Here is a 26,779-nt window from a genome sequence, read left to right as displayed (position 1 = left end):
GAAGAGAAGCCGGGGATTATCTTTGTATTCCTCGATCTTTAATCCAGATCTTATTTTTGCCGCCAATCTGCCGCCTGATCTATAAATAAATCCCTTTCAGAGAATTGAATTCGCTGCTGGGGGCGGGGACAGGAAGCTGTGCCCCTGGTTTCTGTGGGTGGGGCCACTGTTCAATCCGTGGGCCCCTCACTCCCTCACTCACTCACTCACTCCCTCCCTCCCTCCACTTCCCTATTTAAACAGCACTGAGTTCAGCTCCAAACAAAGCCCTGAAGCAGCCGATTGCTGCTGTTTTGCGGAGTGTCTGAGTCTCGGTGAATACACAGGGCGATGGAGATTGTTTCTTATCTCTGTGTCCTTCTGGCCTGTCTAACATGTGAGTGTCCCCGTCGCTTTATTCCCACTCAGTGCGGCTGATTATTCCCAGTCTCTTTGACCCGCGGTTTGTTCAATTGGTTTATTAAAGTGCGCTCTCTTTTATTTCTCTCTTTATTAACAGGCGTCCGGTCTGACATCGTGCTGACCCAGCCCGAGTCAGTGGTGAAAAAGCCCGGGGAGTCTCACAAACTCTCCTGTGCAGTGAGTGGGTTCAGTCTCAGCAGCTACAGCATGCACTGGGTCAAACAGGTCCCCGGGAAGGGGCTGGAGTGGTTAGTAGCGTTTTATTCAGAAAGTTACAAGTATTACGCGCCTGGAGTCCAAAACCGATTCACAGCTTCCAAGGACAGCAGCACCTTTTATCTCCAAATGACCAATCTGAGAGCTGAGGACACCGCCATCTATTACTGTGCGAGAGACACAGTGAGAGGAACCAGGGCTGGGCTGCGACAAGAACTCCCCCTCCCCAGTTCCCCATTCGCCCACCAGTGGAAATAATCTTTCACTATTTCCCCACAGTGAGACCCCCAGGTCTCACTCACCCCTTTACTGGCTGCTCCTCCCTCAGTGCCTCTCCCACTCACCAGGTCACTGCTCCCGACTCTGTGGGAAATGCTGGACCCCCCACACCCACCCCCAATCCACCCCCCCTCCCCAAACCATCCACCATCCCCCCATCCCCAACCCATCCCCCAAACCCCAAAACATTCCCCCCACTCCCAACCCATTCCCAACCCCCCGCCTTGCTTGACTCGCAAATCCCTGACCCCTAATCCCCTTCTCGCCCCCACCTCCCATCCCCTAAACCCCCATCCCCAGTCTCTCGCTCCCCAAGCCCCAATTCCCCAGTCTCCCTCCCTTCTCCCCCATTCCCCAGCCGCCCCTTCAATTCCCGAACCCCACGATTCCTGAGCCCCCCAATAACTGACCCTCCAGCCCTGCCCCCCTGATTACTGACTCTCCAACACCCCCCCCCTCTGACTGCGCTCCACACGGTCCCAGTGGAGGGCGGGTGACGTCATCGAGCAGGAGGTTTCTCCACAAGGAGCTGGTGACGTCATGGAGCGGGAGAGGGGGAGGGGGAGGTGGGGGAGGAGAGGGAGAGGGGAAGAGGAGGGGGGGAGGGGGATGGGAGGTGGGGGAGGAGAGGGAGAGGGGGAGGGGAGGAAGGGACAGAGAGAACGGGGGGGCACTGCAGCGGGCAATTGAAATTGCTGATCACCCGGGGCTGCTGGACTCAGCGCTCGGGGGGAGGTATCCCCGATTCCGGGAAACTCCCAGTCATTCCGGGAGGGATGGGAACCCTGTGTGAGACTGGAGTCACCTATCGGCCAGACCAGGTTTCCTTCCCTAAAGGACATGAGTGAACCAGTTGGGGTTTTGAGGACAATCCGACTGTTTGAGGGTCACTTTTCCTGATCCCAGCTCTTTCTTTCCAGATGATGAAACCCAGGCCTCCGGATCACTGGTCCAGTGACAGATCCACGAAACCACCGCCCCCCAACCCATCGCCAGTGTGAATCAGAGAGCAGGTTAGTTCACTTGGAGCAGTGCAGTGTGGTTTAAATGTGAAGTGACTGGGCTCAGTGAGAGTGAAAGGGGTGGAGGTTAGTGTACGGGTGTGTATCACAGTGTCTATACAGTGGGTGGCACAGTGTGAGGAACGGGGACTCTCTCCATTCACAAACCTGCCTCACCACAACTGTTTAAATTGGACTCTTGGGGACAAATCACCGGCCTTCACCTCGTGTCCCGTGGATATAAATCAGCTCCTGATTAAATAATCTGGGAGGGCAAAGCAATTTTCTTTGAAGATGTTACTGAGAGATCGCAGTGCGACAAAGGACAGTGAAAGCTCCTTGTGGATTTTATCATCTCCCTTTAAAGTCCTGAAACCCCCCGAGTTTGCCACCTGGATGTGTGGGGGACACACGGATACAGACTGAGGAGGAGTCAATGAACCTACTGGCCGGTTGTTTGGTCCATTTTGTTTGGGGCTGGATCTTATGAGGGTGGTTTATGACATGGAGTGAAGCACTGTGATATACTGGGACCACAGTAGTATAGAGTGTGACAGAAACTCCCCCCGGGACAAGTGACCGTGTGTATCAGAGCCTGTGCCCATCGATTCCCCACTCGTGCATCCCAGAGTCAAATATCGAAACACTGACTCGGACTGTGGGAGGAAAATGTCGATTCCTGGGAAAATAGAAGGCAAAAAGGGGTGGATTCTGTCCCTCTGGAACGTGCAGGAGTTGGTATCTGCAGACAGGAAAAGTCCAAAAATACCTCATTTATTAATACACTTGGGAGAGGTTCAGGATGGAATTTGAGATCAAAATCCAGGAAGCAGCTGCTCCCAGGTTAAAAGAAGGTTTATTTTGACCCCAGCCTGAGATTATTACATATCGTGGGCAAGTTAAGTTACTGCATTGGGTGAATGAGGAGAGGGAGCACAGTGTGACTATCTTGACTACTGGGGGAAAGGAACCTTGCTGACAGTGACTTCAGGTAAGACAAACTTCTCAATTCCTTCCTTATCTGAGATTTATTTTCTGAATTTGCGTTATTATTAGTGAATTCGATAATTGAAGTGCAGTGTGTGATTCCCCTGAAATCAGTGAGATATTTACAACAATCACATGAATCTCTCCGAGACGGGAGGATTTCTTTCGAGTCGAGAATCCCCCCCAGTGACTGTAGCTGAAATCTGATAACTGGATGGACTCTAAAGGGTTAAGATTTAACCCCACTGATCTCGAACACATTTGCAATCGTTACCGCAGAGATCTATTGAATGAGGAGTTAGTTGGAGTCCAGGATATGTTTAATACGATCTCGATCCAGAGTATAATTTTCAGGACACTTGCGATGTTGGTTTGGGTTTTGGTCATTTGGAGTTTCGGAGATTGCAGGCGGTTTCGGATTTTGTTCTAATCTGAGTTAAAACACATTCTCCAACTGCGTTGTGATTTAACACTTGGTGTCACAGACACTTGTTTCCAGTTGGATGTTTTGCAGTTAAAAACATTGATGGGACGGCTTCTCGATATTGAAAAATAAGTTCCATGTTTCACTTGATAAATTAGTGCTGATGGAAAGCAAGTAGTTTGTAGAGAGTGAGAAACGGGGAATTGTGTTTATTAAAAACTCCTCGGCCCAACAAGCTCACAGCAATAAACCAGCCACCTGTTGATCCAAACAGGAAACAGATTGCATGTGTAATAAGCTTAGATCTTGTTCACAAAGGATTTTATTGTGCCTTGACAATAGCTGTTTAATGATCACAAACTTCCAACAGAGTGTTTAGTTCATCTCCCCTCTGAAATCTCAGCTTGAACTGAAGCCACATTCAAGGGTTGAGGACTGTAAGGGTTTCTGTGCAGTTTAAACTGGTCCTCGGCAATAACAGCGATGGACCTGTTAATTGTCAACTTACTGCCATCAGATTTTTCTGTTCACTGTTTTAATATTTGAAATAATTGGATTGAAACATTGGATGAGCCAATTCCATCCAAATGAATGAACTGGTTGATGGCAAAATCTCCCCATGATTGCGAGTCCAATGGGTGGGAGTAAGATCCCTTATTGCAGTGTTAGTGGATCAAGGTTTAACACTGGGGTTCATTTCTAGAGGGATAGAATTGAAAAGCAGAGAAGTTATGTTCAACTTGTATCGAACCTTGGTTAGACCACACTTGGAGCACTGTGAACAGTTCTGGTCTCCATATTATAAAAAGGATACAGAGGCACCAGTGAGGGTGCAAAAAAGATTCACTCGGATGATACCAGAACTGAGAGGTTCTACCTGTCAGGAAAGGCCGAATGTGCTCGGGCTTTTTTCTCGAGAAAAGAGAAGGCTGAGGGGTGACCTGATCGAGGTCTTTAAGATTATGAAAGGGTTTGATAGGGTAGACGTGGAGAAGATGTTTCCCACTTGTGGGGGAGATCAGAACCAGGGGGGCCATAAATATAAGATAGTCACTAATAAATCCAATCGGGAATTCAGGAGAAACCTCTTTCCCCAGAGAGTGGTGAGAATGTGGAACTCGCTCCCACAAGGAGTAGTTGAGGTGAATAGTGTAGATGGATTTAAGGGGAAGCTCGATAAACACATGAGGGAGAAAGGAATAGAAGGAGATGCTGATAGGGTGAGATGAAGTCGGGAGGGAGGACGCCCGTGTGGACCATCAACACCAGCATGGACCTGTTGGGCCGAATGGCCTGTTTCTGTGCTGTATGGTCTATGTAAGGAGGTCAATGATGGCTTCAATATGTCACCCAGAGGAATCGCACCCAAATAGACAAACACTTTCCAAATAGCACACAGTCGAGTTTGATTCCACCTCGTGTATCTGTCTGGACTCGGAGTGTTTGGTTCTAACACGGACTGTGCAGTGGGGAACATCACACATCACAGAGCACAAACACTTCCAAGAAGTTAATTTAACTGGAGTGAAACACCTCAGTCTGTGAGCTTCCAATTCACATCCTTCTTTGTGAGAAAAACTTTGAAAATTGGACACCCAAATATGTCGTGTGCCCGGGTGATTGAGACTCGTTTATCGCGGTGGTTATTGTAAAGTATCTTGTCTGAATTTGCTCACGGATTGGGTTCTCCCTCCTTTCTTCATTTCTTTCTTTCTTCCTTTCTTTTCTTCTTGTCTTTATGGCCTCCTTTCTTTCTTCCCTCTTTCTTACCTTCCCTTCTTTCATTTCTTTTCTTTCTCCCTCTCTCTCTCTCATGCTCTCTTTCTTTCTCGCTGATTTCTCTCTCTCTCTCCATCTCTCTCTCTCTCTCCGTCTCTCTCTCTCTCCATCTCGCTCTCACTGCGTTTCTCTCTCTCTCTCTGCGTTTCTCTCTCTCTCTCACCGTCTCTCTCTCTTCCCGTCTCTCTCTCTTACCGTCTCTCTCTCTGTCTCTCTCTCTCTGTCTCTCTTTCCATGTCTTTCTCTCTCTCTCTCTGTCTCTCTCTCTAATTCTGTCTCTCTCTCTTTCTCTCCATCTATCTCTCTTGCCGTCTCTCTCTCCGTCTCTCTCTGTCTCCATCTCTCAATCTCCCTCTCTCTGTCTCTCTCCCTCGGTCCGTCTCTCTCCCTCTCTCCGTCTCTCTCTCTCTCTCTCTCTCTCTCCCCGTCTCTCTGTTTCTCTCTCTCTCTCTATCTCTCTCAGTTTCTCTCTCGATCTCTCTCTCCCTCTCTCTCTCTCTCCTCTCTGTGTCTCTCAGTTTCTCTCTCTCTCTCTCTCACACTCTCCATCTCTCTCACTCTCCGTCTCTCTCTCTCTCGCTGCATCTCTCTCTCTCTCTCTCTCTGTCCCTGTCTCTCCATCTCTCTCTCCGTCTCTCTCTCTCTATCTCTCTCTCTCCGTCTCTCTCTCTCCGTCTCTCTCTCTCTCTCGCTCCCTCGCTCTCTCTCTCTCTCCCTCTCCGTCTCTCTCTCTCCGTCTCTCTCTCCGTCTCTCTCTCTCTCCGTCTCTCTCTCTCTCCCTCTCTCAATCATACAAGTTTGATTGATCAGTCCTACAACCGATCAATCAGGGTAAAGATTGAAGAGTTCTGGAGAGATGTTGAAAGAACCAGTTCAGTGTGAGGTTGTGTCCTGGGCTCCATTAACAGAGGGGTAGAGCAGGATGCCTGTACTGGACTGTAATGTACTGTATGAGGCCCATCCCGGTGTAATGCCCAGCCTCGGTCAGCATTGAATGGATATTTAAAATATCTCGCCATTAATTGGTGAGATTAAGGAAGTTTCAGGGTTTTTTTTCGGGGGGGAAGATGTTTTTAAAATTCGAAATGGAATTTGACAAAACAGGTGTCGGGTATCGGGGAGCAAATTAAAAGCAGAAGAGAATTTCACACATTCGGTAAGGGAGGGGGGGGAATTGGTTTTGGGCGGTTTTGTAAAATGGCCCATCAAACACTCCCAGGGCAGGTACAGCACGGGTTAGATACAGAGTAAAGCTCCCTCCACACTGTCCCATCAAACACTCCCAGGGCAGGTACAGGGTTAGATACAGAGTAAAGCTCCCTCTACACTGTCCCATCAAACACTCCCAGGGGCAGGTACAGGGTTAGATACAGAGTAAAGCTCCCTCTACACTGTCCCATCAAACACTCCCAGGGCAGGTACAGGGTTAGATACAGAGTAAAGCTCCCTCTACACTGTCCCATCAAACACTCCCAGGGCAGGTACAGGGTGAGATACAGAGTAAAGCTCCATCTACACTGTCCCATCAAACACTCCCAGGACAGGTACAGCATGGGTTAGATACAGAGTAAAGCTCCCTCTACACTGTCCCATCAAACACTCCCAGGGCAGGAACAGCACGGGTTAGATACAGAGTAAAGCTCCCTCTACACTGTCCCATCAAACACTCCCAGCTCAGTTACTTTGAACACATGTCGTTCTTTCGATGTTAAAGCAAATTGCTGCAGTTTGATTCGAAAACAGAAACACAAAACAAATAGACAGTTTAACCAAGAACGTTCTCTGGGGTCCTAATTGTGGGAGTCTGCTCGTCAGTTATTATCTCTGAAAGAAATACAAGCTTTGCTGAATTTAAATATTCGGTGACGCTCAGCGACTGAATAAATGTTTCCTTCATTTTGAAGTCAGTGACTGGTCCGGGTTTCGATTCTGAGCCAAATTACTTTCCGTTCCTGATGTGTTCTCGAGCTTTACTTTCCAAATGAGCTGCTCGTTCTTAGTTCAGCAGACAAGGAAGTGCGGGACCAATTCCATGTCGTCCTTTATTGTCCCACTGGCTAAGATTTCAAATCTCCTTTGTTATTATATTAACCAGGATTGGTTGTCGTGCATTAAAAGTGGTTGTGAGAGAAAGGTCTTGCATTTATATAGCGCCTTTCATGACCTCAGGACGTCCCAGGGTGCTTTACAGCCTGTGAAGGACTTGTTGAAGTGCAGTCACTGTTAGAATGTAGGGAACGCTGCAGCTAATTTGTGCACAGCAAGATCCCACAAACAGCAATGTGATAATGACCAGATAATCTGTGCTTTAGTGATGTTGGTTGAAGGATAAATATTGGGCGGGACACCGAGGAGAACTCCCCTGCTCCTCTTCCAATAGTGCAGTGAGACCTTTCACATCCACCTGAGAGGGGCAGACGGGGCCTCGGTTTAACGTCTCATCCGAAAGACGGCACCTCCGACAATGCAGCACTCCCTCACCGTTCCCTGTCCCCTATTTCAGTGGATGCAGTCACCCATTAATTAGTGAACAAAGTGATTTGATACCAGTGGGGGAGCTCATTAATACCCCACTGGTAAAAATAACGAGCTCATTAATAGCTTCCAGGCTCCCAGTCTTCCTGTATCCAGCTATATTTTTCCCCATTTCTACTGCCTCCTTTTCCTGTACAACAGGCAAACTTGAGGGGAATTCTCAGGAGAACCTTTTCCAGAAAATAACATTTGGGGAGAGAGTCTCCGAGTAATTTGGGGACATGAGGTGCGGGAAGTGGAACAGGGCTCGGGAGGAACAGGTGACTTTGGACCAATGGCTCCCCAAAGCTCTCCACCACTGGGGGTTTTCCTCACCTCATGTCTGGGTCTGTTGGAGACTAATTGATGGAGATCGATTGCTCTGATTAGTCAACAACTCCATTATCCTCGTATCACACGGCGACCAGGGTGGGAGAAGGGGAACCAGACGGCCCTTGGTCTTTCTCGGTCCACCAATTCCCATGTCCCTAAGCCGCTCATATCAATGACAAATAGCAAGATTCCCAAGACCGCCGACTGGATCTCCCCTTCATGAGTCACTTCAAACCCTGAGAAGCCGTCAGTGGATACTGGGTGTTTCCAGATTGTGTATCAGGCACTGTATCTTCTGGTTTCTGTTCTGTGACACTTTCCCTAAAGTACGGATTGGTTTGTGTGTCTGATTAACAGAAGCTGTATCGCCAAGGGCCAGAATTAGATGAGTGATTTACTGCTCCGACACCGTCAGTTTTAGCCTGTGTAATCGAAAAGAATAAGGAGAGAGAAAGAGAGAATTCCTCTCTCCCGCCCTCCTTTCTATCCCTGTCAATCACGCGCATTAACCCAACAGTGCAGTTTTTTTATGGAACGATGAACATTGGTCACTGAGAAAACGGATTCTAAAAAATGCAACTGGAAATAGTCACTTTTTTTACACATTGTTATTTGCAGCTTTCTGTATTTTCCAGTTTTATCCCGAAAAACAAGATTTGAACAATCCTGCACAACTTGTAAATCTCTCTCCATCCCTATCTCTCCCTGTCTCTCTCTGTTACTCTCACTCCATCTCTATCTCTCCCTGTCTCTCTCTGTTACTCTCTCTCCATCTCAATCTCTCCCTGTCTCTCTCTGTTGCTCTCTCTCCATCTCTATCTCTATCTCTCCCCATCTCTCTCTTACTCTCCCTCCATCTCTATCTCTCCCTTTCTCTCTCTGTTACTCTCTCCATCTCCATCTCTCCCCATCTCTCTCTGTTACTCTCTCTCCATCTCCATCTCTCCCCATCTCTCTCTGTTACTCTCTCTCCATCTTTATCTCTCCCTGTCACTCTCTCTCCATCTCTATCTCTCCCTGTCTCTCTCTCTTACTCTCTCTCCATCTCCATCACTCCCTTTCTCTCTCTGTTACTCTCCCTCCATCTTTATCTCTCCCTTTCTCTCTCTGTTACCTCACTCCATCTCTATCTCTCCCCATCTTTCTCTGTTACTCTCTTTCCATCTCTATCTCTCCCTGTCTCTCTCTCCATCTCTATCTCTCCCTGTCTCTCTCTCTTACTCTCTCTCCATCTCTATCTCTCCCTCTCCATCTCTCCCTTTCTCTCTCTGTTACTCTCACTCCATCTCTATCTCTCCCTGTCTCTCTCTGTTGCTCTCTCTCCATCTCTATCTCTATCTCTCCCCATCTCTCTCTTACGCTCCCTCCATCTCTATCTCTCCCTTTCTCTCTCTGTTACTCTCTCTCCATCTCCATCTCTCTCCATCTCTCTCTGTTACTCTCTCTCCATCTCTATCTCTCCCCATCTCTCTCTGTTACTCTCTCTCCATGTCTATCTCTCCCTGTCACTCTCTCTCCATCTCTATCTCTCCCTGTCTCTCTCTCTTACTCTCTCTCCATCTCTATCTCTCCCTTTCTCTCTCTGTTACTCTCCCTCCATCTTTATTTCTCCCTTTCTCTCTCTGTTCCCTCACTCCATCTCTATCTCTCCCCATCTCTCTCTGTTACTCTCTCTCCCTCTCTATCTCTCCCGGTCTCTCTCTTCATCTTTATCTCTCCCTTTCTCTCTATGTTACTCTCTCTCCATCTCTATCTCTCCCTTTCTCTCTCTGTTACTCTCTCTCCATCTTTATCTCTCCCTGTCTCTCTCTCCATCTCTATCTCTCCCTGTCTCTCTCTGTTACTCTCTCTCCATCTCTATCTCTCCCTGTCTCCCTCTGTTACTCTCGCGCCATCTCTATCCTGCCCAATCTCCACACTTGCTCCTTAGTTTTCCAGCAAGATCCCCGGTCAAAATCTGGGGAATTGAACGTTCTGTGATGAACATTGTGTCATTGTTCACATCTCTCTGTCCGGTCAAACTATTGCCCTTCCAATCTTCGCCTTGTGTCTGAGTTCAGTAACAACAGCCATTAATTGCCTTCTTGCTTTCCTGTCCTTGACCTCATCTCGTTGCACCTCCACCACCTCAGCTCACATTTTCTTTCTAATTCCTTCGGCCAGTGTGGCCGCCATTTATTTCCCACCTCTAGTTGCCCTGAGGGGGGATTAAGAGTCAGCCATGTGGTGTGTGGGACTGGAGTCACGTGTAGGCCCAGACCAGGGAGGGGCGGCAGATTCCCTTCCCTCAAGAACTTTAATGAACCAGTTGGGTTTTTTTGACCAGGTCATTTTATCTGGTGCCAGCCCAGAAATCGCCAGATTGAATGGCCTTGATTTCCCAACTTGCCGTGGTGGGATTTGAACTCGTAACCTCTTCCACAATGTATCTCTACGGGTCCTATTTGCCCTCTTACCCAGATTACCATTCCCACCAGGTTATGCCTGTCACTTGTGTGAGACTCTCTGGGATTTCAATCTCCCGATCAATGTCACCCCAAAACAAGTCTCCGTTATTCGAATAACTTGGTGCCAAATCCTTCCATTTCTGTAAACTCCTGTCATCTGGTGCTAACAGTTATATGGGAAACATGAATTGGTTTCGGGAGGGCAGACAGGGCCTCGGTTTAACGTCTCACCCGAAAGACGGCACCTCCGACAGTGCAGCACTCCCTCAGCGGTGGAATGGAGTGTCGGCCTAGATTATGCGCTCAAGACTTCAAAACATAAGCCCCTTGCGTAGCAGTGTAATCGTTTTCGGAAATGGCTGGTTTTATACAGAACAAAATCCCTCCTGCTGCGGACGCCTGTAATGTATTTGTTGACTGGACTTATCCGTCTGCACCTATTTACCTTTCAGATGTCCAGTCCGCACCCTCCGTCTACATCGCCAACCCTTACTGCGGCACGAGCTCCGACCAAGATGAGATCAGCCTCCTGTGTCTGGTCAAGGACTTTCGGCCCGAGAGCATCAGTCAGATATGGTCCACTGACAGTGGAGACATCTCCACCGGAATCAAGAAATATCCGGCAGCCTTGGGGCAAAACATGAAGTACACAATGAGCGTTGTGCTCAAAGTCTCTGCCTCAGATTGGAAAACCAAAAGCTTCTACGCTTGCAAGGCGGGATTCAAGTCGGACGAGATGGTGGAAGCTCAGATCATCCCCAAAAAACCTGAACCGAAACGTGAGTACAAGATATTATTTACCATTTAAAACTTCACTGGTGTCGGGGTGAAATTGGACAAGGAAACTTCGAATCACAGATCGGTTACATCACAGAAGGAGGCCATTCGGCCCGTCGAGCCCGTGCCAGCTCTTTGTAAGAGCGATCCAGTTAGTCCCACTCTCCCCCGCTCTTTCCCCGGAGCCCTGCTAATTTTTTCCCTTCAAGTATTTATCCAGTTCCTTTTTGAAAGCCACGATTAAATCCACCTTCTCCGTCAGGCAGCGCATTCCAGATCAGAACCACTCGCTGCCTCAAAAAGATTTTCCCCACGTCCCCTTTGGTTCTTTTGCCGATCACCTTAAATCTGCGTCCTCTGGTTACCGACCCTCCCGCCGATGGGAACAGTTTTCTCTTTATTTACTTTATCCGAACCCTTCATGATTTTGAACACCTCTCTCAAATCTCCCCTTGACCTTCTCTGCTCCAAGGAGAACAACCCCAGTTTCTCCGGTCTCTCCACGTAATTTCCCCCCAACCAATGTCACAGGTCGTTGCACGATAGAACCTGCCTGAATTCTCGTGCCCATATATTCTATCCCTGTCGGCCAGCGGTGCTGATGGGAATGAAATAAAGGACAACGAGAAATCACGTGAGATTGGACACGGGCGGGGAACGCAAAATCGGCGGGATCGCATTTGCCGCCCGTTATACGACACGCCCGATAATCAGTTCCATTAAAGTCAATGGGACTGAGTATCGAGGGGAGAGGATGACGGGGTTCGAACTTGGGGAATGGAGTCCACCTTCACTGTGGCCAAAACAATCTCCTCATCTGAAATATTCCAATGTCTTCCAGCTCAAGCTCCAAAGCTCATCTCCCTTGTTCCATCCCTGGAGGTTGTCTACAATCAAACCACTGCTGTCCTGGGCTGTGTAATATCGGAATTCTATCCCGACGCTGTGAAGGTTTCCTGGAGGAAAGCCGGAGTGCAGCAAGAGGCTGTTGTTCTCCCTTCAAACACGAGAAAAGACGGTGACTTCGAAACGGTCACTTTCCTGACGGTGCCGACGGTGGAATGGACCGAAAGGGATGTCTACACTTGTGAAGTGACCCACGCACCTTCGAACTTCAATGGGAGGATCAGCATGTGGTATCGAGGGGGTAAGTGGTGTCTGAGGGGGAAAAGGACGTCCTGTGGGGAATTCCACCTTATATTAACTTAATGCGCTGACCCCTGGCCTTCAATCTGTTAACCACTGTCCCTAATATCCACCTCGTTGGGAGAGGCGAGATTTTCAGTCTTGTGTGTTTTGATATTGAACCCACATTTAAAAGGGGGTAAATTTAACCTGACGCACGGGGCGGGGAAACTGCCTGGATTGGGTCGACCCCCCCCTCTCCCCGATTTACCCCCTTGCCCGATTTTACTCTCCGCTCCCCCCGTCTCCCTCGGGAGCCTGTTCCATAGATTGACCACTCACTCACTGAAATATTGGTTCCCAATTGACCCTCCCCGTGCCCTCCCGCTCCCCCCACTTCGAGCGCAGGCCGTGTCCTCTGGTTCTACTGTTCTGGACACGGTGAAACAGCTTGTCGTGGTCTCCATGATCGAGAGACTTTCGCAGCCGAAAAACTCAGGACGGAGCAGAGTTCAGGGGCCCGTGTGGAGCTCCCACTTTCCCAGCACAGGGGAGGGGGGAGATGAGAATGTTTAACACTTAAATCTGCAACTCTTCCATTTCCAGGTGGGAACTCCACTTGTTCTTGTTCTGGGTGTATGCCGAGATTCATCCAACAGACTCAGCTTAATATGATGCTCGCCGATGGGACCGAGCGCGAATATCAATGTCGCCATCAAATGTGCACAATAAAATGATTGGTTGTGAATTGAATTGGCCGTTGGATTTCATTACAAACCCGTTTGGGGGGTTCAAATCCTGCCCAGGGTGTCCGTGGGGATGAAAGTGCATCGGAGAGCCAGCATCTTTGTCGGAGATGCGGAGAGAGGGGGGAAAGTGTTTCTTTTTAATTCCCCCCCCCCACACGGGCTAAACAGAATTAACCCCCTGTCACTCAATATCAGCATTTTACAATAATAAGGGGAATTCACCCGACCCTGTGAGGTTTTATGATGGGAGACCACCCTTCACCAGGGACTGTTAAACCTCGAGACTCGGTCACCAATGTAGGGCTGGGCTGAGCACCTTACAAAAACTGCAATAATTAATGTCAGCAGAGTGTAGATTAAATGTAAATTTACAAATCATTGACTATAAACGGTGTATATTAAACCAAAGTTTACAAATCATTGACTATAAACGGTGTATATTAAACCAAAGTTCACAAATCATTGACTGTAAACGGTGTATATTAAACCAAAGTTTACAAATCATTGACTATAAACGGTGTATATTAAACCAAAGTTCACAAATCATTGACTGTAAACGGTGTATATTAAACCAAAGTTTACAAATCATTGACGATAAACGGTGTATATTAAACCAAAGTTTACAAATCATTGACTATAAACGGTGTATATTAAACCAAAGTTTACAAATCATTGACTATAAACGGTGTATATTAAACCAAAGTTCACAAATCATTGACTATAAACGGTGTATATTAAACCTAAGTTTACAAATCATTGACTGGATACGGTGAGAAGCTTTAATGTGACCAATCCCAAATTTTGGAAGGAAGTTGCTGACCATTTTGTTCAAACAGAAGGGGGAGATAACATCTTAATTTAATAAAAGACACGGTCCTCTCAGGCAGACACGGTCTGCTGAACATCGGCTCCAACTGCAGACGGAGCAATTGATTCGAGATGTTCATTAAAGGTTTTGATCCTGACACAAAGATAGTCGTCCCTCCCCAAGTGTTAACTTCACATTATATCACGGTAGAACAGCTGCTGTGGACCAAAGCAGACAGCTTAGTTGTGATTTGCACAGTGAGTGTGTGTGTTAATCGTGCACTGAACACACGGAGAGCTGTGGGATCTCTGACGTGAGGTTGGTCCTTTGGGAGACGAGTGACAATGGAGATAATGGGTGAAGAATTCGATAAATCCTCCTCTTCCTCGTCCAATGACTCAGGGACATGAAACGGGGAGGAAGTACAGGTTATGGAGAAAAGATCCCCAACCAGTAGCAAGAGGGGGGACCTTCTGTCACCTCCTCTGATTCATGGGTTTCTCTGCCGTTACAAACTAACGTTCTTCCTTGACAGGGAGTCATGAACAACAACACCCTGCATTTATATAGCGCCTTTAATGGAGCAAAACGTCCCAAGGGGCTTCACAGGAGCGTAATCAGACAGAAATTGACATTGAGCCAAAGAAGGAGATATTAGGACAGGTCAAAGGGGCAGGTTTTAAGGAGGGTCTTAAAGGACGAGAGAGAGGAGGCAAATCATTGAGGTTTAGGGAGGGAATTCCAGAGATTAGGGCCCAGACGGCTGAAGGCACGGCCGCCAATAGTGGGGCGGAGGGAGTGGGCCATGTACAAAAGCCCAGAGTTGGAGGAAGGCAGAGATCTCGGAGGGTTGTAGGGCTGGAGAAGGTCACAGAGATCGGGAGGCGGGGGGCGAGGCCATGGAGGGGGGATTGGAACAGGAGGAAAGAATTTTAAAATCGAGGCAATCCCGGGGCTCACTCCGAGTGGAGAAGAGGGGTCCTCATTGACTCAGTGTGCTCAGTGTCACAAATCAATCCACAGCTCACACCAGGTGTCTGAGCAAACAAGCTTTTATCCAATTGTTTCTTTTGCTAACCAGTCTGCATCTCTCTCTCGCTCCATCCCACAAACCTGAGATTGCATTTTATTAACATCACTGGAACTAAATGTCGCTCAGCCCCGCAACTCAATCGCAGTCCCCATTGTGGATCCAGTGGGCACGGTTACGGGAAACGCATTAAAATCGCATCCCGACAGTTCTTGATGCTTTGATGATGTTTTCTCGGTCAAAACATGCAAACCAAGAAGTGCAAGATATATTTTAAACAACCCTGGGATTTGCTAATGTTCGATTTGCTACAAATTTAGCTCCAGTACAGTTTGATCCAATAACAGCCCAAGATATTACAGGTTAAAAAGGACTCAGGTTAAAACTGTTTACAGTCACTTCTGTCTTGACCTTCCATCACTGATCACCAATAGAAAAGGCTCTCCTAAAATTCTGAAGCCCCTTGACACCAGATATTGTCCATTCTTCTGAAGGTTTCCCCTTTCTCATTCCCAGGAATGTCTGTCTTTATCCGAAATCCTTCTATTGAAGAGGTTTGGATCAACAACACTGCTACCCTGGTGTGCGAGGTGGTCTGTGCCGATCCGAGCCAGGTCCAGATCTCCTGGGAGGTGAACGGGAAGGAGAGAAGTGAAGGGATTGTGACCCAGGGGCCGAGAGAGGAAGGGTCCCAACGCACGGTCGTCAGCCGACTCCGAACCAGCGCGATGGAGTGGGCCAGTGGGGTAGAGTACGTGTGCTCTGCCCAAGGTCCTTCCTCATCCTCGCCCGTGTCCAAACGGACAAGAAGTGCAAAAGGTGGGCAAGAGATCAGAAATTAAAGGCCTGCCTTTGATAACCTTGAGGGGAAAGAGTTTAACACTTTCTTTGTTTGCCCGTCTGTTCCAGTCGAGCCCAAGAGTCCCACGGTCAGACTGCTGCCTCCACCAGCCCAAGAGACCAAGAGTAAGAACACGGCCACACTCGAGTGTATGATCACGGGATTCTACCCGGACCTCATACACGTCTCCTGGGAGAAAGACGGCTCCCCGATCTCCTCCAACACCAGCGCTGCACCCACCGCCCTGGAACAGGCGAGGACTTTCAGCGCCAGGCACTACCTGACCGTGAGTACAGAGGAGTGGAAGAAAGGCTCAGTCTTCACCTGTACAGTGTCTCATCCACCCACCAACTCCACCACCAGCCAGGAGGTGAAGGACGTTCAAGGTAAGGTCCTGGGCCTGACTCCAATATTGACATCCTTTGTCCCCACTGCTATAAACTCTACTCGGGCCAGACAAGTTCAACACTGACGCCATAGATATGGGAACGGAGTGGTTAATGTGACGGGACTAGTAATCCAGAGGCCTGGGCTAAGAAAGAAAGAAACACTTGCATTTATGTAGCGCCTTTCACAACCTCAGGACGTCCCAAAGCGCTTTGCAGCCAATGAAGTCCTTTCTTTTAGTCACTGTTGTAATGTAGGGAACGCGGGAGCCAATTTGCGCACAGCAAGATCCCACAAACAGCAACGTGATAATGACCAGATCATCTGTTTTAGTGCTGTTGGTTGAGGGATAAATATTGGCCCCAGAACACCAGGGAGAACTCCCCAGCTCTTCTTCGAAATAGTGCCATGGGATCTTTTCGATCCACCTGAGAGGGGCGGACGGGGCCTGGATTTAATGTCTCAGCCGAGAGACGGCACCTCCGACAGTGCAGCACTCCCTCAGTACTGGCACCGGGGATTGTCGGCCTGGGTTATGGGCTCAAGTCTCTGGAGTGGGGCTTGGGCCCACAACCTTCTGACCACAGAGGCGAGGGTCCGACCCACTGAGCCAAGGCTGACACTTACAGTTAATAATCCACAGAACTGAGTTCAAATCCCACCAGGGCAGTTGGAGAATTTGAAATCAGTTTGAAAAGTGAAAACTGGAAATGAAAAGTTGGTCTCAGTAAAAGTGAGCGTGAACCAGGAAAAACCCAACTGGTTCGTTAACGTCCCTTTGGGGAAGGAAACCTGCCGTCCTTCCCCTGTCTGGCCTACACGTGACTCCCGTCTCACACCAAAGTGGTCGACTCTTAATTGCCCTCTGAAGGGGCCCAGCAAGCCACTCAGTTGTATCTCTGGAGATGAGCAAGACATGGCGGCCTTGCCAGCGACGCCCACATCCCATGAGGGAATCATGAAATAATAATGATAATATTTCTCCCAGATCAATGTTTGGACACCGGCATCTCAGTCACCTTAAGCAAACCTTCCTTCGAAGAGATCTGGAGGAACAGGACGGCAACCATTATTTGTGAGGTGCTTCACGGTGATTTAGAGGGGGTGAGGGTAACCTGGCAGGTGGACGGAAAGGAGCGAGAAGATGGGGTGAAGACTCAGGGGCCCGAGAGGAATGGAGATAAAGAAAGGATCTCCAGCAGACTGACGGTCCCCGCCGCAGAGTGGGAGAGTGGGGTCGAGTATTTGTGTTTGGTGGAGGACGAGAGTTTGCCAACGCCGGAGAAGAGGGCGATCAAGAAGATGCAAGGTAGGTGTGGACAGAGCTCGGTGTGAGTCTGATCTTAGCAAATGAAGGGATTTATTACCGTCTGGGGGGAAGCTGTCTAGCACAGGGGAGTGATTTATTACTGTCGAGGGGGAAGCTGTCTAGTACAGGGGAGTGATTTATTACTGTCTGGGGGGAAGCTGTCTCGTACAGGGGAGTGATTTATTACTGTCTGGGGGGAAGCTGTCTAGTACAGGGGAGTGATTTATTACTGTCCAGGGGGAAGCTGTCTAGTACAGGGGAGTGATTTATTACTGTCGAGGGGGAAACTGTCTAGTACAGGGGAGTGATTTATTACTGTCTCGAGGGAAGCTGTCTAGTACAGGGGAGTGATTTATTACTGTCGAGGGGGAAACTGTCTAGTACAGGGGAGTGATTTATTACTGTCGAGGGGGAAACTGTCTAGTACAGGGGAGTGATTTATTACTGTCTCGAGGGAAGCTGTCCAATACAGGGGAGTGATTTATTACTGTCTCGAGGGAAGCTGTCGAGTACAGGGGAGTGATTTATTACTGTCGAGGGGGAAGCTGTCTCGTACAGGGGAGTGATTTATTACTGTCCAGGGGGAAGCTGTCTAGTACAGGGGAGTGATTTATTACTGTCTAGGGGGAAGCTGTCTAGTACAGGGGAGTGATTTATTACTGTCTGGGGGGAAGCTGTCTAGTACAGAGGAGTGATTTATTACTGTCTTGGGGGAAGCTGTCTCGTACAGAGGAGTGATTTATTACCGTCTGACGGTGGGAAATGGATTTATGTCTGGTGTTTCTCGTAGAATCATACGGCACAGAAGGAGGCCACTCGGCCCATCATGCCTGTGCCAGCTCTTTGAAAGAACTATCCAATTAATCCCACTCCCCCGCTCTTTCCCCAGAGCCCTGCAAATTTTCTCCTTTTTAAATATTGATCCAATTCCCTTTTGAAAGTTATTATTGAATCTCCTCCCACCGCCCTTTCAGGCAGTGAATTCCAGATTGGAACAACTCACTGCGTCAAAAATTCTCCTCATCTCCCCCTCTGGTTCTTTCACCAATTCTCTTCAATCTGTGTCCTCTGGTTCCCGACCCTCCTGTCACTGGAAACAGTTTCTCCTGATTTACTCTCTCAAAACCCCCCATGATTTCGAACCCCGCTATTAAATCTATCATTGGAAGAGCAGCCCGTCCCCTTAACCAGTCGGACTCTCTTTCTGCAGAGTTCCAGTTGTTCACTGGCTCCATATGTTTAAACGGGACACACTAACCTCACTGGAGGTTATAAAATCAGCAAGATTGAAGATTCCTCCTCTCCCTCCCCCCAACAATAAACAAACGGAGAAATGCCTTTAGTTTCCGAGATAGACGGGGGTCTCTGGGGATGTAAAAGGTGCCCAGGGTTTGTGTAAGAGTAGAACGTCTCAGGTAAATCCAGGATGGGTGAAAGACTCAGTCTAACCAAGGTTGTCTCTGTTTCCAGTGGACGCGCAGACTCGCCCTCAAGTCTACATCCTCCCCCCTTCACCGGACGAGATGGAGACGGATCAGACGGCGACCCTGGTGTGTCTGGTCACCCGATTCTCCCCCGCAGAGATCTACGTGGCCTGGATGGCCAACGACACCCTTCTGAAGTCGGGCTTCGTGAACCAGCCGGTGACCGAGGACAGCGGAAGGGGCTGGAACTCGGCGGGCAGCCGGTTGACGGTCCCCGCAGAGGAGTGGAACAGCAGCACCACTTTCTCCTGTGTGGTGGGACACGAGTCGCTCACAACCAATCTGTTCAGAAGCATCAATAAATCTCACAGCAAACCCACCCTGGTGAACATCTCACTTGTTCTAGCCGATAGCTTGAAATCCTGTTTCTAACATCGAATGATTCAATGAGTGACCTTCAGATCGAAAATAATCCCTGTAAATGTACCGTTAACCCCACCCGGGGGGTCTTGTGCTCACTATCAAATCTCCCTTTTGGTAACAGAACACTTAAAACGTCATCAAAATCAGACCTTGTTCAGTAATTGAGAAAAATATCGAAATGATCGAATCAGGACACAAACATTATTGGCTCCAAATCTCACAAGGTCTGGACTCCCTCCTGAAAACCTTTTTTGTGCCTCGTTTGACTGAGTTTGAAACCTGTGTGAGACCCTCACGAAGGGTTAAATGCCTGTTGTAAAATGTCAATGTACCAATCCAATATCAATAAAGGAGATGGGAAAAGGTTTGGATTTCCGGGTCTTCATTGTGGGTGTTGTTTGGGGAGAGAGTCTCCGAGTAATTTGGGGACATGAGGTGCGGGAAGTGGAACAGGGCTCGGGAGGAACAGGTGACTTTGGACCAATGGCTCCCCAAAGCTCTCCACCACTGGGGGTTTTCCTCACCTCATGTCTGGGTCTGTTGGAGACTAATTGATGGAGATCGATTGCTCTGATTAGTCAACAACTCCATTATCATCGTATCACACGGCGACCAGGGTGGGAGAAGGGGAACCAGATGGCCCTTGGTCTTTCTCGGTCCACCAATCCCAATTTGCACCCAGCGAGTTCCCACAAACAGCAATGTGATAATGACCAGATCATCTGTATTTTAGTGATGTTGGTTGAGGGATAAATATTGGCCCAGGACACCGGGGAGAACTCCCCTGCTCTTCTTCCAATAGTGGCCGTGGGATATTTTACATCCACCTGAGGGGCCTCTGTTTAACGTCTCACCCCAAAGACGGCACCTCCGACAGTGCAGCACTCCCTCGGTACTGGCACCGGGGAGTGTCGGCCTGGATTATGGACTCAAGTCCTTGGAGTGGGACTGGAACCCCCAACCTTCGGACTCAGAGACGAGCGTGCTACCCACTGAGCCACAGCTGGCACCCGTGTTAGGTGGTGGGGTGGGGGTCCCTGTTTGAGGGGTCCCCGTGCTCAGGCACCCCAGTGCTGCTCGACCAGGTGTGGATGTGTGAGGCTGAATAACAGGAGAGGCGTGTCTGGGCATTGGTGACTTTTCTGGACCAATGGTCCAGTTAAACGTCTGTCTGTCAGCACCCAAAGTAAATCTCAGCTGGGCCGTAACTCTTGAGAATGAAACGATCCTGTGGGAAAGTAGAGTTAATGGGCTCACAATGACAGAGGGCCCTGGATCAATGAGGCTGGAAGACCCCTTCACATTTGCCCACTGACCCTCACTGGATCACTTCCCCCTTATTCCATCCCAGTGAGCCGTGAATCACAGGCTTTCCCATCCCATTCAGCCCCTCACTCCCTCACATCACCAATCACAAGAGATTGTCTCATTGAGCGGAGCTGCTCAATGCTGAACCTGGTGACTCCTTCCGATTTACAAGTTCCGCTGACACTCCAGTGCAGTACTGAGGGAGTGCCGCACTGTCGGAGGTGCCGTCTTTCGCATGAGATGTTAAACCGAGGCCCCCGTCTGCCCCTCTCAGGTGGACCGAAAAGATCCCACGGTCACTATTTTGAAGAAGAGCAGGGAAGTTCTCCCCGGTGTCCTGGGCCAATATTTATCCCTCAACCAAAAAACAGATTATCTGCTCATTATCACATTGCTGTTTGTGGGATCTTGCTGTGCACAAAATGGCTGCCATGTTTCCTACATTACAACAGTGACTACACTTCGAAAGTACTTCATTGGCTGGAAAGCACCTTGGGATGTCCTGAGCTCTTGAAAGGCGCAGTGTGATCGAGAGATACAGAGAGAGAGAGAGGGAGAGACAAAGATAGAGAGAGAGAGACAGAGAGAGAGAGACAGAGAGAGACAGAGGGAGACAAAGAGAGAGACAGAGAGAGGGAGAGAGACAGAGGGAGACAAAGAGAGAGACAGAGAGAGGGAGAGAGACAGAGAGAGAGAGAGGGAAAGAGAGAGAGACAGAGAGGGAGAGTCAAAGAGAGAGAGATAGAGACAGACAGAGAAAGGGACACAGGGAGACACACTGGAACACAGAGAAAGAAGCAGACAGAAAGAGAGAGAGTCAGAGACAGAGAGAGAGGGAGGGATGAAGAGTGAGACAGAGAGATCGAGACAGAGAGAGGGAGACAAAGAGAGAGAGAGAGTCAAAGAGAGATACAGAGAGACACACTGAAACACAGAGAGAGAGATAGAGCGAGACAGAGAAAGAGAGAGCGAGAGAGAGGAAAAGAGAGAGAAAGATAGAGAGAGAGAGAGACAGAGAAAGAGAGAGAGAGAGACAGAGTGAGAGTGAGAAAGAGAAAGAGAGGTAGAGAAAGAGACAGAGAGAGCGAGAGAGACAGAGAGCGAGAGAGAGAGAGAGGGAGACTCTCTAATGATTCTCTGCTCCCAGTGCCACTCCCCCCTCACTGTGTTATCTCCAAACTATTGAGATATTGTCGATGGTTATGAAACATCCACAGGAAACTCTAACAGCCCCAATTTCTCATTCCTTTCAGAATTCCCTCCAGACGAGGCAGGAGAGGAAGGGAAGGAAGAAGCAGGAGATTGGGATGGAGACGACAATGTGTTAACAGTCGCTGCCTTCGCCATCCTCTTCATTCTAAGTTTCCTCTACAGCACCTTCGTCACCGTTATCAAGGTAACCAGCCTTTGACTATCAAATGAGCAGCAGCACAGACATCCCATAATGCCCATGGTTTGACCTTCAATTTCTCCCCACATCTTATGATGTGACTCTGAGATTCCAGCCATCACCCGAGGGCCAGACTAACAGTGCAGTGTGGAACCCTTCACCACCTCTGGCACCTTGAACCTTTCCCCTTTTCTCCTGTCCCCAGGGCCTCGATTCAGCACCGCTGGTGACTGGGGGTGATGGGAATTTGGGTCAACGCTTCTGGGCTGGGACGGGGAAATCAAAGAGGGTTCAGATAGACTCAGGTCACCAGCCGTGACCCTGACCAACACTGGGCTCTGTACCCATGGGCCTGAGCCCAACTGAGGGCTTATTCTGTCGGCCCCATCTCCGAGAGTAAGGACAGACTGCCTGTCCTTTAGGGTCAATCTCCGAGAGTAAGGACAGACCGCCTGTCCTTTAGGGTCAATCTCCGAGAGTAAGGACAGACCGCCTGTCCTTTAGGGTCAATATCCGAGAATAAGGACAGACCGCCTGTCCTTTAGGGTCAATCTCCGAGAGTAAGGACAGACCGCCTGTCCTTTAGGGTCAATCTCCGAGAGTAAGGACAGACCGCCTGTCCTTTAGGGTCAATCTCCGAGAGTAAGGACAGACCGCCTGTCCTTTTGGGTCAATCTCCGAGAGTAAGGACAGACCGCCTGTCCTTTAGGGTCAATCTCCGAGAGTAAGGACAGACCGCCTGTCCTTTAGGGTCAATCTCCGAGAGTAAGGACAGACCGCCTGTCCTTTCGGGTCAATCTCCTAGAATAAGGACAGACCGCCTGTCCTTTAGGGTGACACTACCTGTTACACCTTGACACACACAAGCAAATGACTCTGCTGTCTGTATTCCAGGTCCAGCAGTGACCAGCAGATTCCTGTGCCTCACATTCAGACCAGTCCGAGATGCCAATTGTCCAGAAATGTCCCCGTGAGGCGGCCGATATTTGGGAATGGAGCCTCCCCATCGCACACTGGGGAATGCTCGGCTACTGCACTGCAACTGCTCATTCCGGGAGATAAACCTTTCAATTGACCGGGGGAAGGTTGAGAGGGTAGAGGGAGAAGTGGGGGGAGGGGAGGGGGGGGCGAGGGCCGTTTCTCGGGATCTTGTGATTGAAAATATTGTAACAAGAAACGTGGTTCCAATTACTGCCTCTCACTTTTCTTCACGTTTTCCACTGGTGTAAAAGTTTTGGTTTGAAATCAGTTCAATAAAAAAGCTCAGAGTTGAAATGAGATAAGTGGAGGTGTGAAGGGATGGAGAAGGATGGGGGAGGTCGTTCGGCCCATCTTAGTTCCCTCCCCACAGCAGGGGCTTCGCCTGCACGACTTATCTGGGAGAGTCCATTCCCCGTGTGAGGAACTCCCTGGCATCACTGGAGAGAATTACACCCAATCTACAGCAATAGGAACAGGCCAATCGGGAATCACCCCAGTACAGTCATTGGGGAATAAACCCCAGGACCTGATATTGGGGAGATTCCCAGTCCCGTGTATGAGGGAATCCTCCCAGTACAGTCATTGGGGAATAAACCCCAGGACCTGATATTGGGGAGATTCCCAGTCCCGTGTATGAGGGAATCCCCCCAGTACAGTCATTGGGGAATAAACCCCAGGACCTGATATTGGGGAGATTCCCAGTCCCGTGTATGAGGGAATCCTCCCAGTACAGTCATTGGGGAATAAACCCCAGGACCAGATATTGGAGAGATTCCCAGTCCCATGTATGAGGGAATCACCCCAGTACAGTCATTGGGGAATAAACCCCAGGACCTGATATTGGGGAGATTCCCAGTCCCGTGTCTGAGGGAATCCCCCCAGTACAGTCATTGGGGAATAAACCCCAGGACCTGATATTGGGGAGATTCCCAGTCCCGTGTATATGAACAATGAGGGACAGGAAAAGACCCTTTGGTCCATCCAGCCTGTCCCACATAATTGTGATCCCTAGTGTATCACAATATGTACAATCCCCACCCCACCCAAAACCATGTGATCTCCTGGGAGAGGCGAAAAACCAGTTAAAAACCCTGGCTAATTTGGGGGGGGAAAAGTCTGGGCAATTCCTCTCCGACCCCTTTGGCGATCGGAACTGGTCCAGGAGATCGGTCTGGCCCTGATAATTCTACACATTACACACCTTTTGTACGAGGTGATCTCCGCCCCAGACAGGAACAGGCCGAGCTCTCGCTTGAAGGAATTCTGGGAATCGGGGTCCACCGTACGAGGCGGCAGCCTGTCCCAGAGGCCCACTGTTCTCTGGGAAAGAACCACCTCCTGACATCTGACCTCGATCAGGCCTCGGACAACTGACAATTGTCACTCCTGGTCCTCCCGAACCTGTTTAATTGGAACAAACTGTCCACTGGAACCCAATCCTTTCATCATCTGATAAACCTTGATCAGATCACCCCCGAGTCTGGGCTTCTCGAAAGTCTACAGTTCCACAAATATTACCCTGTCTTGATAACGAAGCTGCTTTAAGATGGAATTGGTCCAATGGCCTCGTCTGCACACTTTCCAAAGCTGCAATAACACCAACCATGTGAGGGGAACAAAACTGGACACACGATTCCAACTGAGTATCGACATGGCCGGACCCAGTCTCACCTTGATCAATCTCCCTCTGTTGGTGTCTCTCTCTCTCTCTCTCTCTCTCTCACTGTACTCAGTCTCACCTTAATCAATCTCCCTCTGTTGGTGTCTCTCTCTCTCTCACTGTACTCAGTCTCACCTTTATCAATCTCCCTCTGTTGGTGTCTCTCTCTCTCTGTATCACTGTGCTCAGTCTCACCTTTATCAATCTCCCTCTGTTGGTGTCTCTCTCTATCACTGTACTCAGTCTCACCTTTATCAATCTCCCTCTGTTGGTGTCTCTCTCTCTCTCTCTCTCCATCACTGTACCCAGTCTCACCTTCATCAATCTCCCTCTGTTGGTGTCTCTCTCTCTCTCTCTCTCTCTCACTGCACCCAGTCTCACCTTTATCAATCTCCCTCTGTTGGTGTCTCTCTCTCTATCACTGCACTCAGTCTCACCTTTATCAATCTCCCTCTGTTGGTGTCTCTCTCTCTCTCCATCACTGCACTCAGTCTCAGCTTTATCGATCGCCCTCTGTTGGTGTCTCTCTCCATCACTGTGCTCAGTCCAGCCTTTATCAATGGTCGTAGTTGTTGGAGGCCAATCATCTCAGCCCCAGGACACTGCTGCAGGAGTTCCTCAGGGCAGTGTCCTCGGCCCAACCATCTTCAGCTCTTTCATCAATGACCTTCGCTCCATGATAAGGTCAGAAATGGGGATGTTCGCTGATGAATGCACAGTGTTCAGTTCCATTCGCAACCCCTCAGATAATGAAGCAGTCCGAGCCCGCATGCAGCAAGACCTGGACAATATCCAGGCTTGGGCTCACAAGTGGCAAATAACATTCGCGCCAGACAAGTGCCAGGCAATGACCATCTCCAACAAGAGAGAGTCTAACCACCTCCCCTTGACATTCAACGGCATTACCATCGCCGAATCCCCCACCATCAACATCCTGGGGGTCACCATTGACCAGAAACTGAACTGGACCAGCCATATAAATACTGTGGCTTCAAGAGCAGGTCAGAGGCTGGGTATTCTGCAGCGAGTGACTCACCTCCTGACTCCCCAAAGCCTTTCCACCATCTACAAGGCACAAGTCAGGAGTGTGATGGAATACTCTCCATTTGCCTGGATGAGTGCAGCTCCAACAACACTCAAGAAGCTCGACACCATCCAGGACAAATCAGCCCGCTTGAGTGGCACCCCATCCACCACCCTAAACATTCACTCCCTTCACCACCGGCGCACTGTGGCTGCAGTGTGTACCATCCACAGGATGCACTGCAGCAACTCGCCAAGGCTTCTTCGACAGCACCTCCCAAACCCGCGACCTCTACCACCGAGAAGGACAAGAGCAGCAGGCACATGGGAACAACACCACCTGCACGTTCCCCTCCAAGTCACACACCATCCCGACTTGGAAATATATCGGCCGTTCCTTCATCGTCACTGGGTCAAAATCCTGGAACTCCCTTCCTAACAGCACTGTGGGAGAACCTTCACCACATGGACTGTAGCGGTTCAAGAAGGCGGCTCATCACCACCTTCTCAAGGGCAATTAGGCATGGGCAATAAATGCCGGCCTCGCCAGCAACGCCCACATCCCATGAATGAATGAAAAAAATAAATAAACGCCGTTACAGTGTGGGAATACACAGAGTAAGGGAACTGGACATGAACACAGTTACAGTGTGGGAATACACAGAGTGAGGGAACTGTACATAAACACAGTTACAGTGTGGGAATACACAGAGTGAGGGAACTGTAGATAAACACAGTTACAGTGTGGGAATACACAGAGTGAGGGAACTGTACATAAACACAGTTACAGTGTGGGAATACACAGAGTGAGGGAACTGTAGATAAACACAGTTACAGTGTGGGAATACACAGAGTGAGGGAACTGTACATAAACACAGTTACAGTGTGGGAATACACAGAGTGAGGGAACTGTACATAAACACAGTTACAGTGTGGGAATACACAGAGTGAGGGAACTGTACATAAACACAGTTACAGTGTGGGAATACACAGAGTGAGGGAACTGTACATGAACACAGTTACAGTGTGGGAATACACAGAGTGAGGGAACTGTACATAAACACAGTTACAGTGTGGGAATACACAGAGTGAGGGAACTGTACATAAACACAGTTACAGTGTGGGAATACACAGAGTGAGGGAACTCAACATAAACACATTT

At 49.1% G+C, this 26,779-nt stretch overlaps 1 protein-coding gene across 1 annotated transcript; it reads left to right on the top strand.

The window, feature by feature from the left end:
• Positions 1 to 252: 252 nt before the first annotated feature.
• Positions 253 to 19,620, top strand: LOC137312348 (immunoglobulin gamma-1 heavy chain-like). The gene is made up of 9 exons (XM_067978919.1): positions 253 to 376; positions 500 to 801; positions 2,838 to 2,889; positions 10,835 to 11,161; positions 12,001 to 12,306; positions 15,388 to 15,690; positions 15,781 to 16,098; positions 17,088 to 17,408; positions 18,879 to 19,620. Exons 1-9 carry the CDS (start codon positions 331 to 333, stop codon positions 19,262 to 19,264), a joined length of 2,361 nt encoding a protein of 786 aa, XP_067835020.1. The 5' UTR covers positions 253 to 330; the 3' UTR covers positions 19,265 to 19,620.
• Positions 19,621 to 26,779: the final 7,159 nt, after the last annotated feature.

Source organism: Heptranchias perlo, unplaced genomic scaffold (assembly GCF_035084215.1).
Source record: "Heptranchias perlo isolate sHepPer1 unplaced genomic scaffold, sHepPer1.hap1 HAP1_SCAFFOLD_424, whole genome shotgun sequence".
Lineage (NCBI taxonomy): Eukaryota > Metazoa > Chordata > Chondrichthyes > Hexanchiformes > Hexanchidae > Heptranchias > Heptranchias perlo.
The sequence above is the reverse complement of the archived record's forward strand: the minus strand, read 5'-3'. Positions and strand labels throughout refer to the sequence as shown.

What these genes read in the sequence shown, in the direction of transcription:
- LOC137312348 (XM_067978919.1), top strand. Translation starts at nt 331, where the DNA reads ATGGAGATTGTTTCTTATCTCTGTGTCCTTCTGGCCTGTCTAACAT. An exon ending in CCTTCTGGCCTGTCTAACAT is followed by an intron (nt 377 to 499) that starts GTGAGTGTCCCC and finishes CTTTATTAACAG; the next exon opens with GCGTCCGGTCTGACATCGTG. An exon ending in GGCGATCAAGAAGATGCAAG is followed by an intron (nt 17,409 to 18,878) that starts GTAGGTGTGGAC and finishes CTCTGTTTCCAG; the next exon opens with TGGACGCGCAGACTCGCCCT.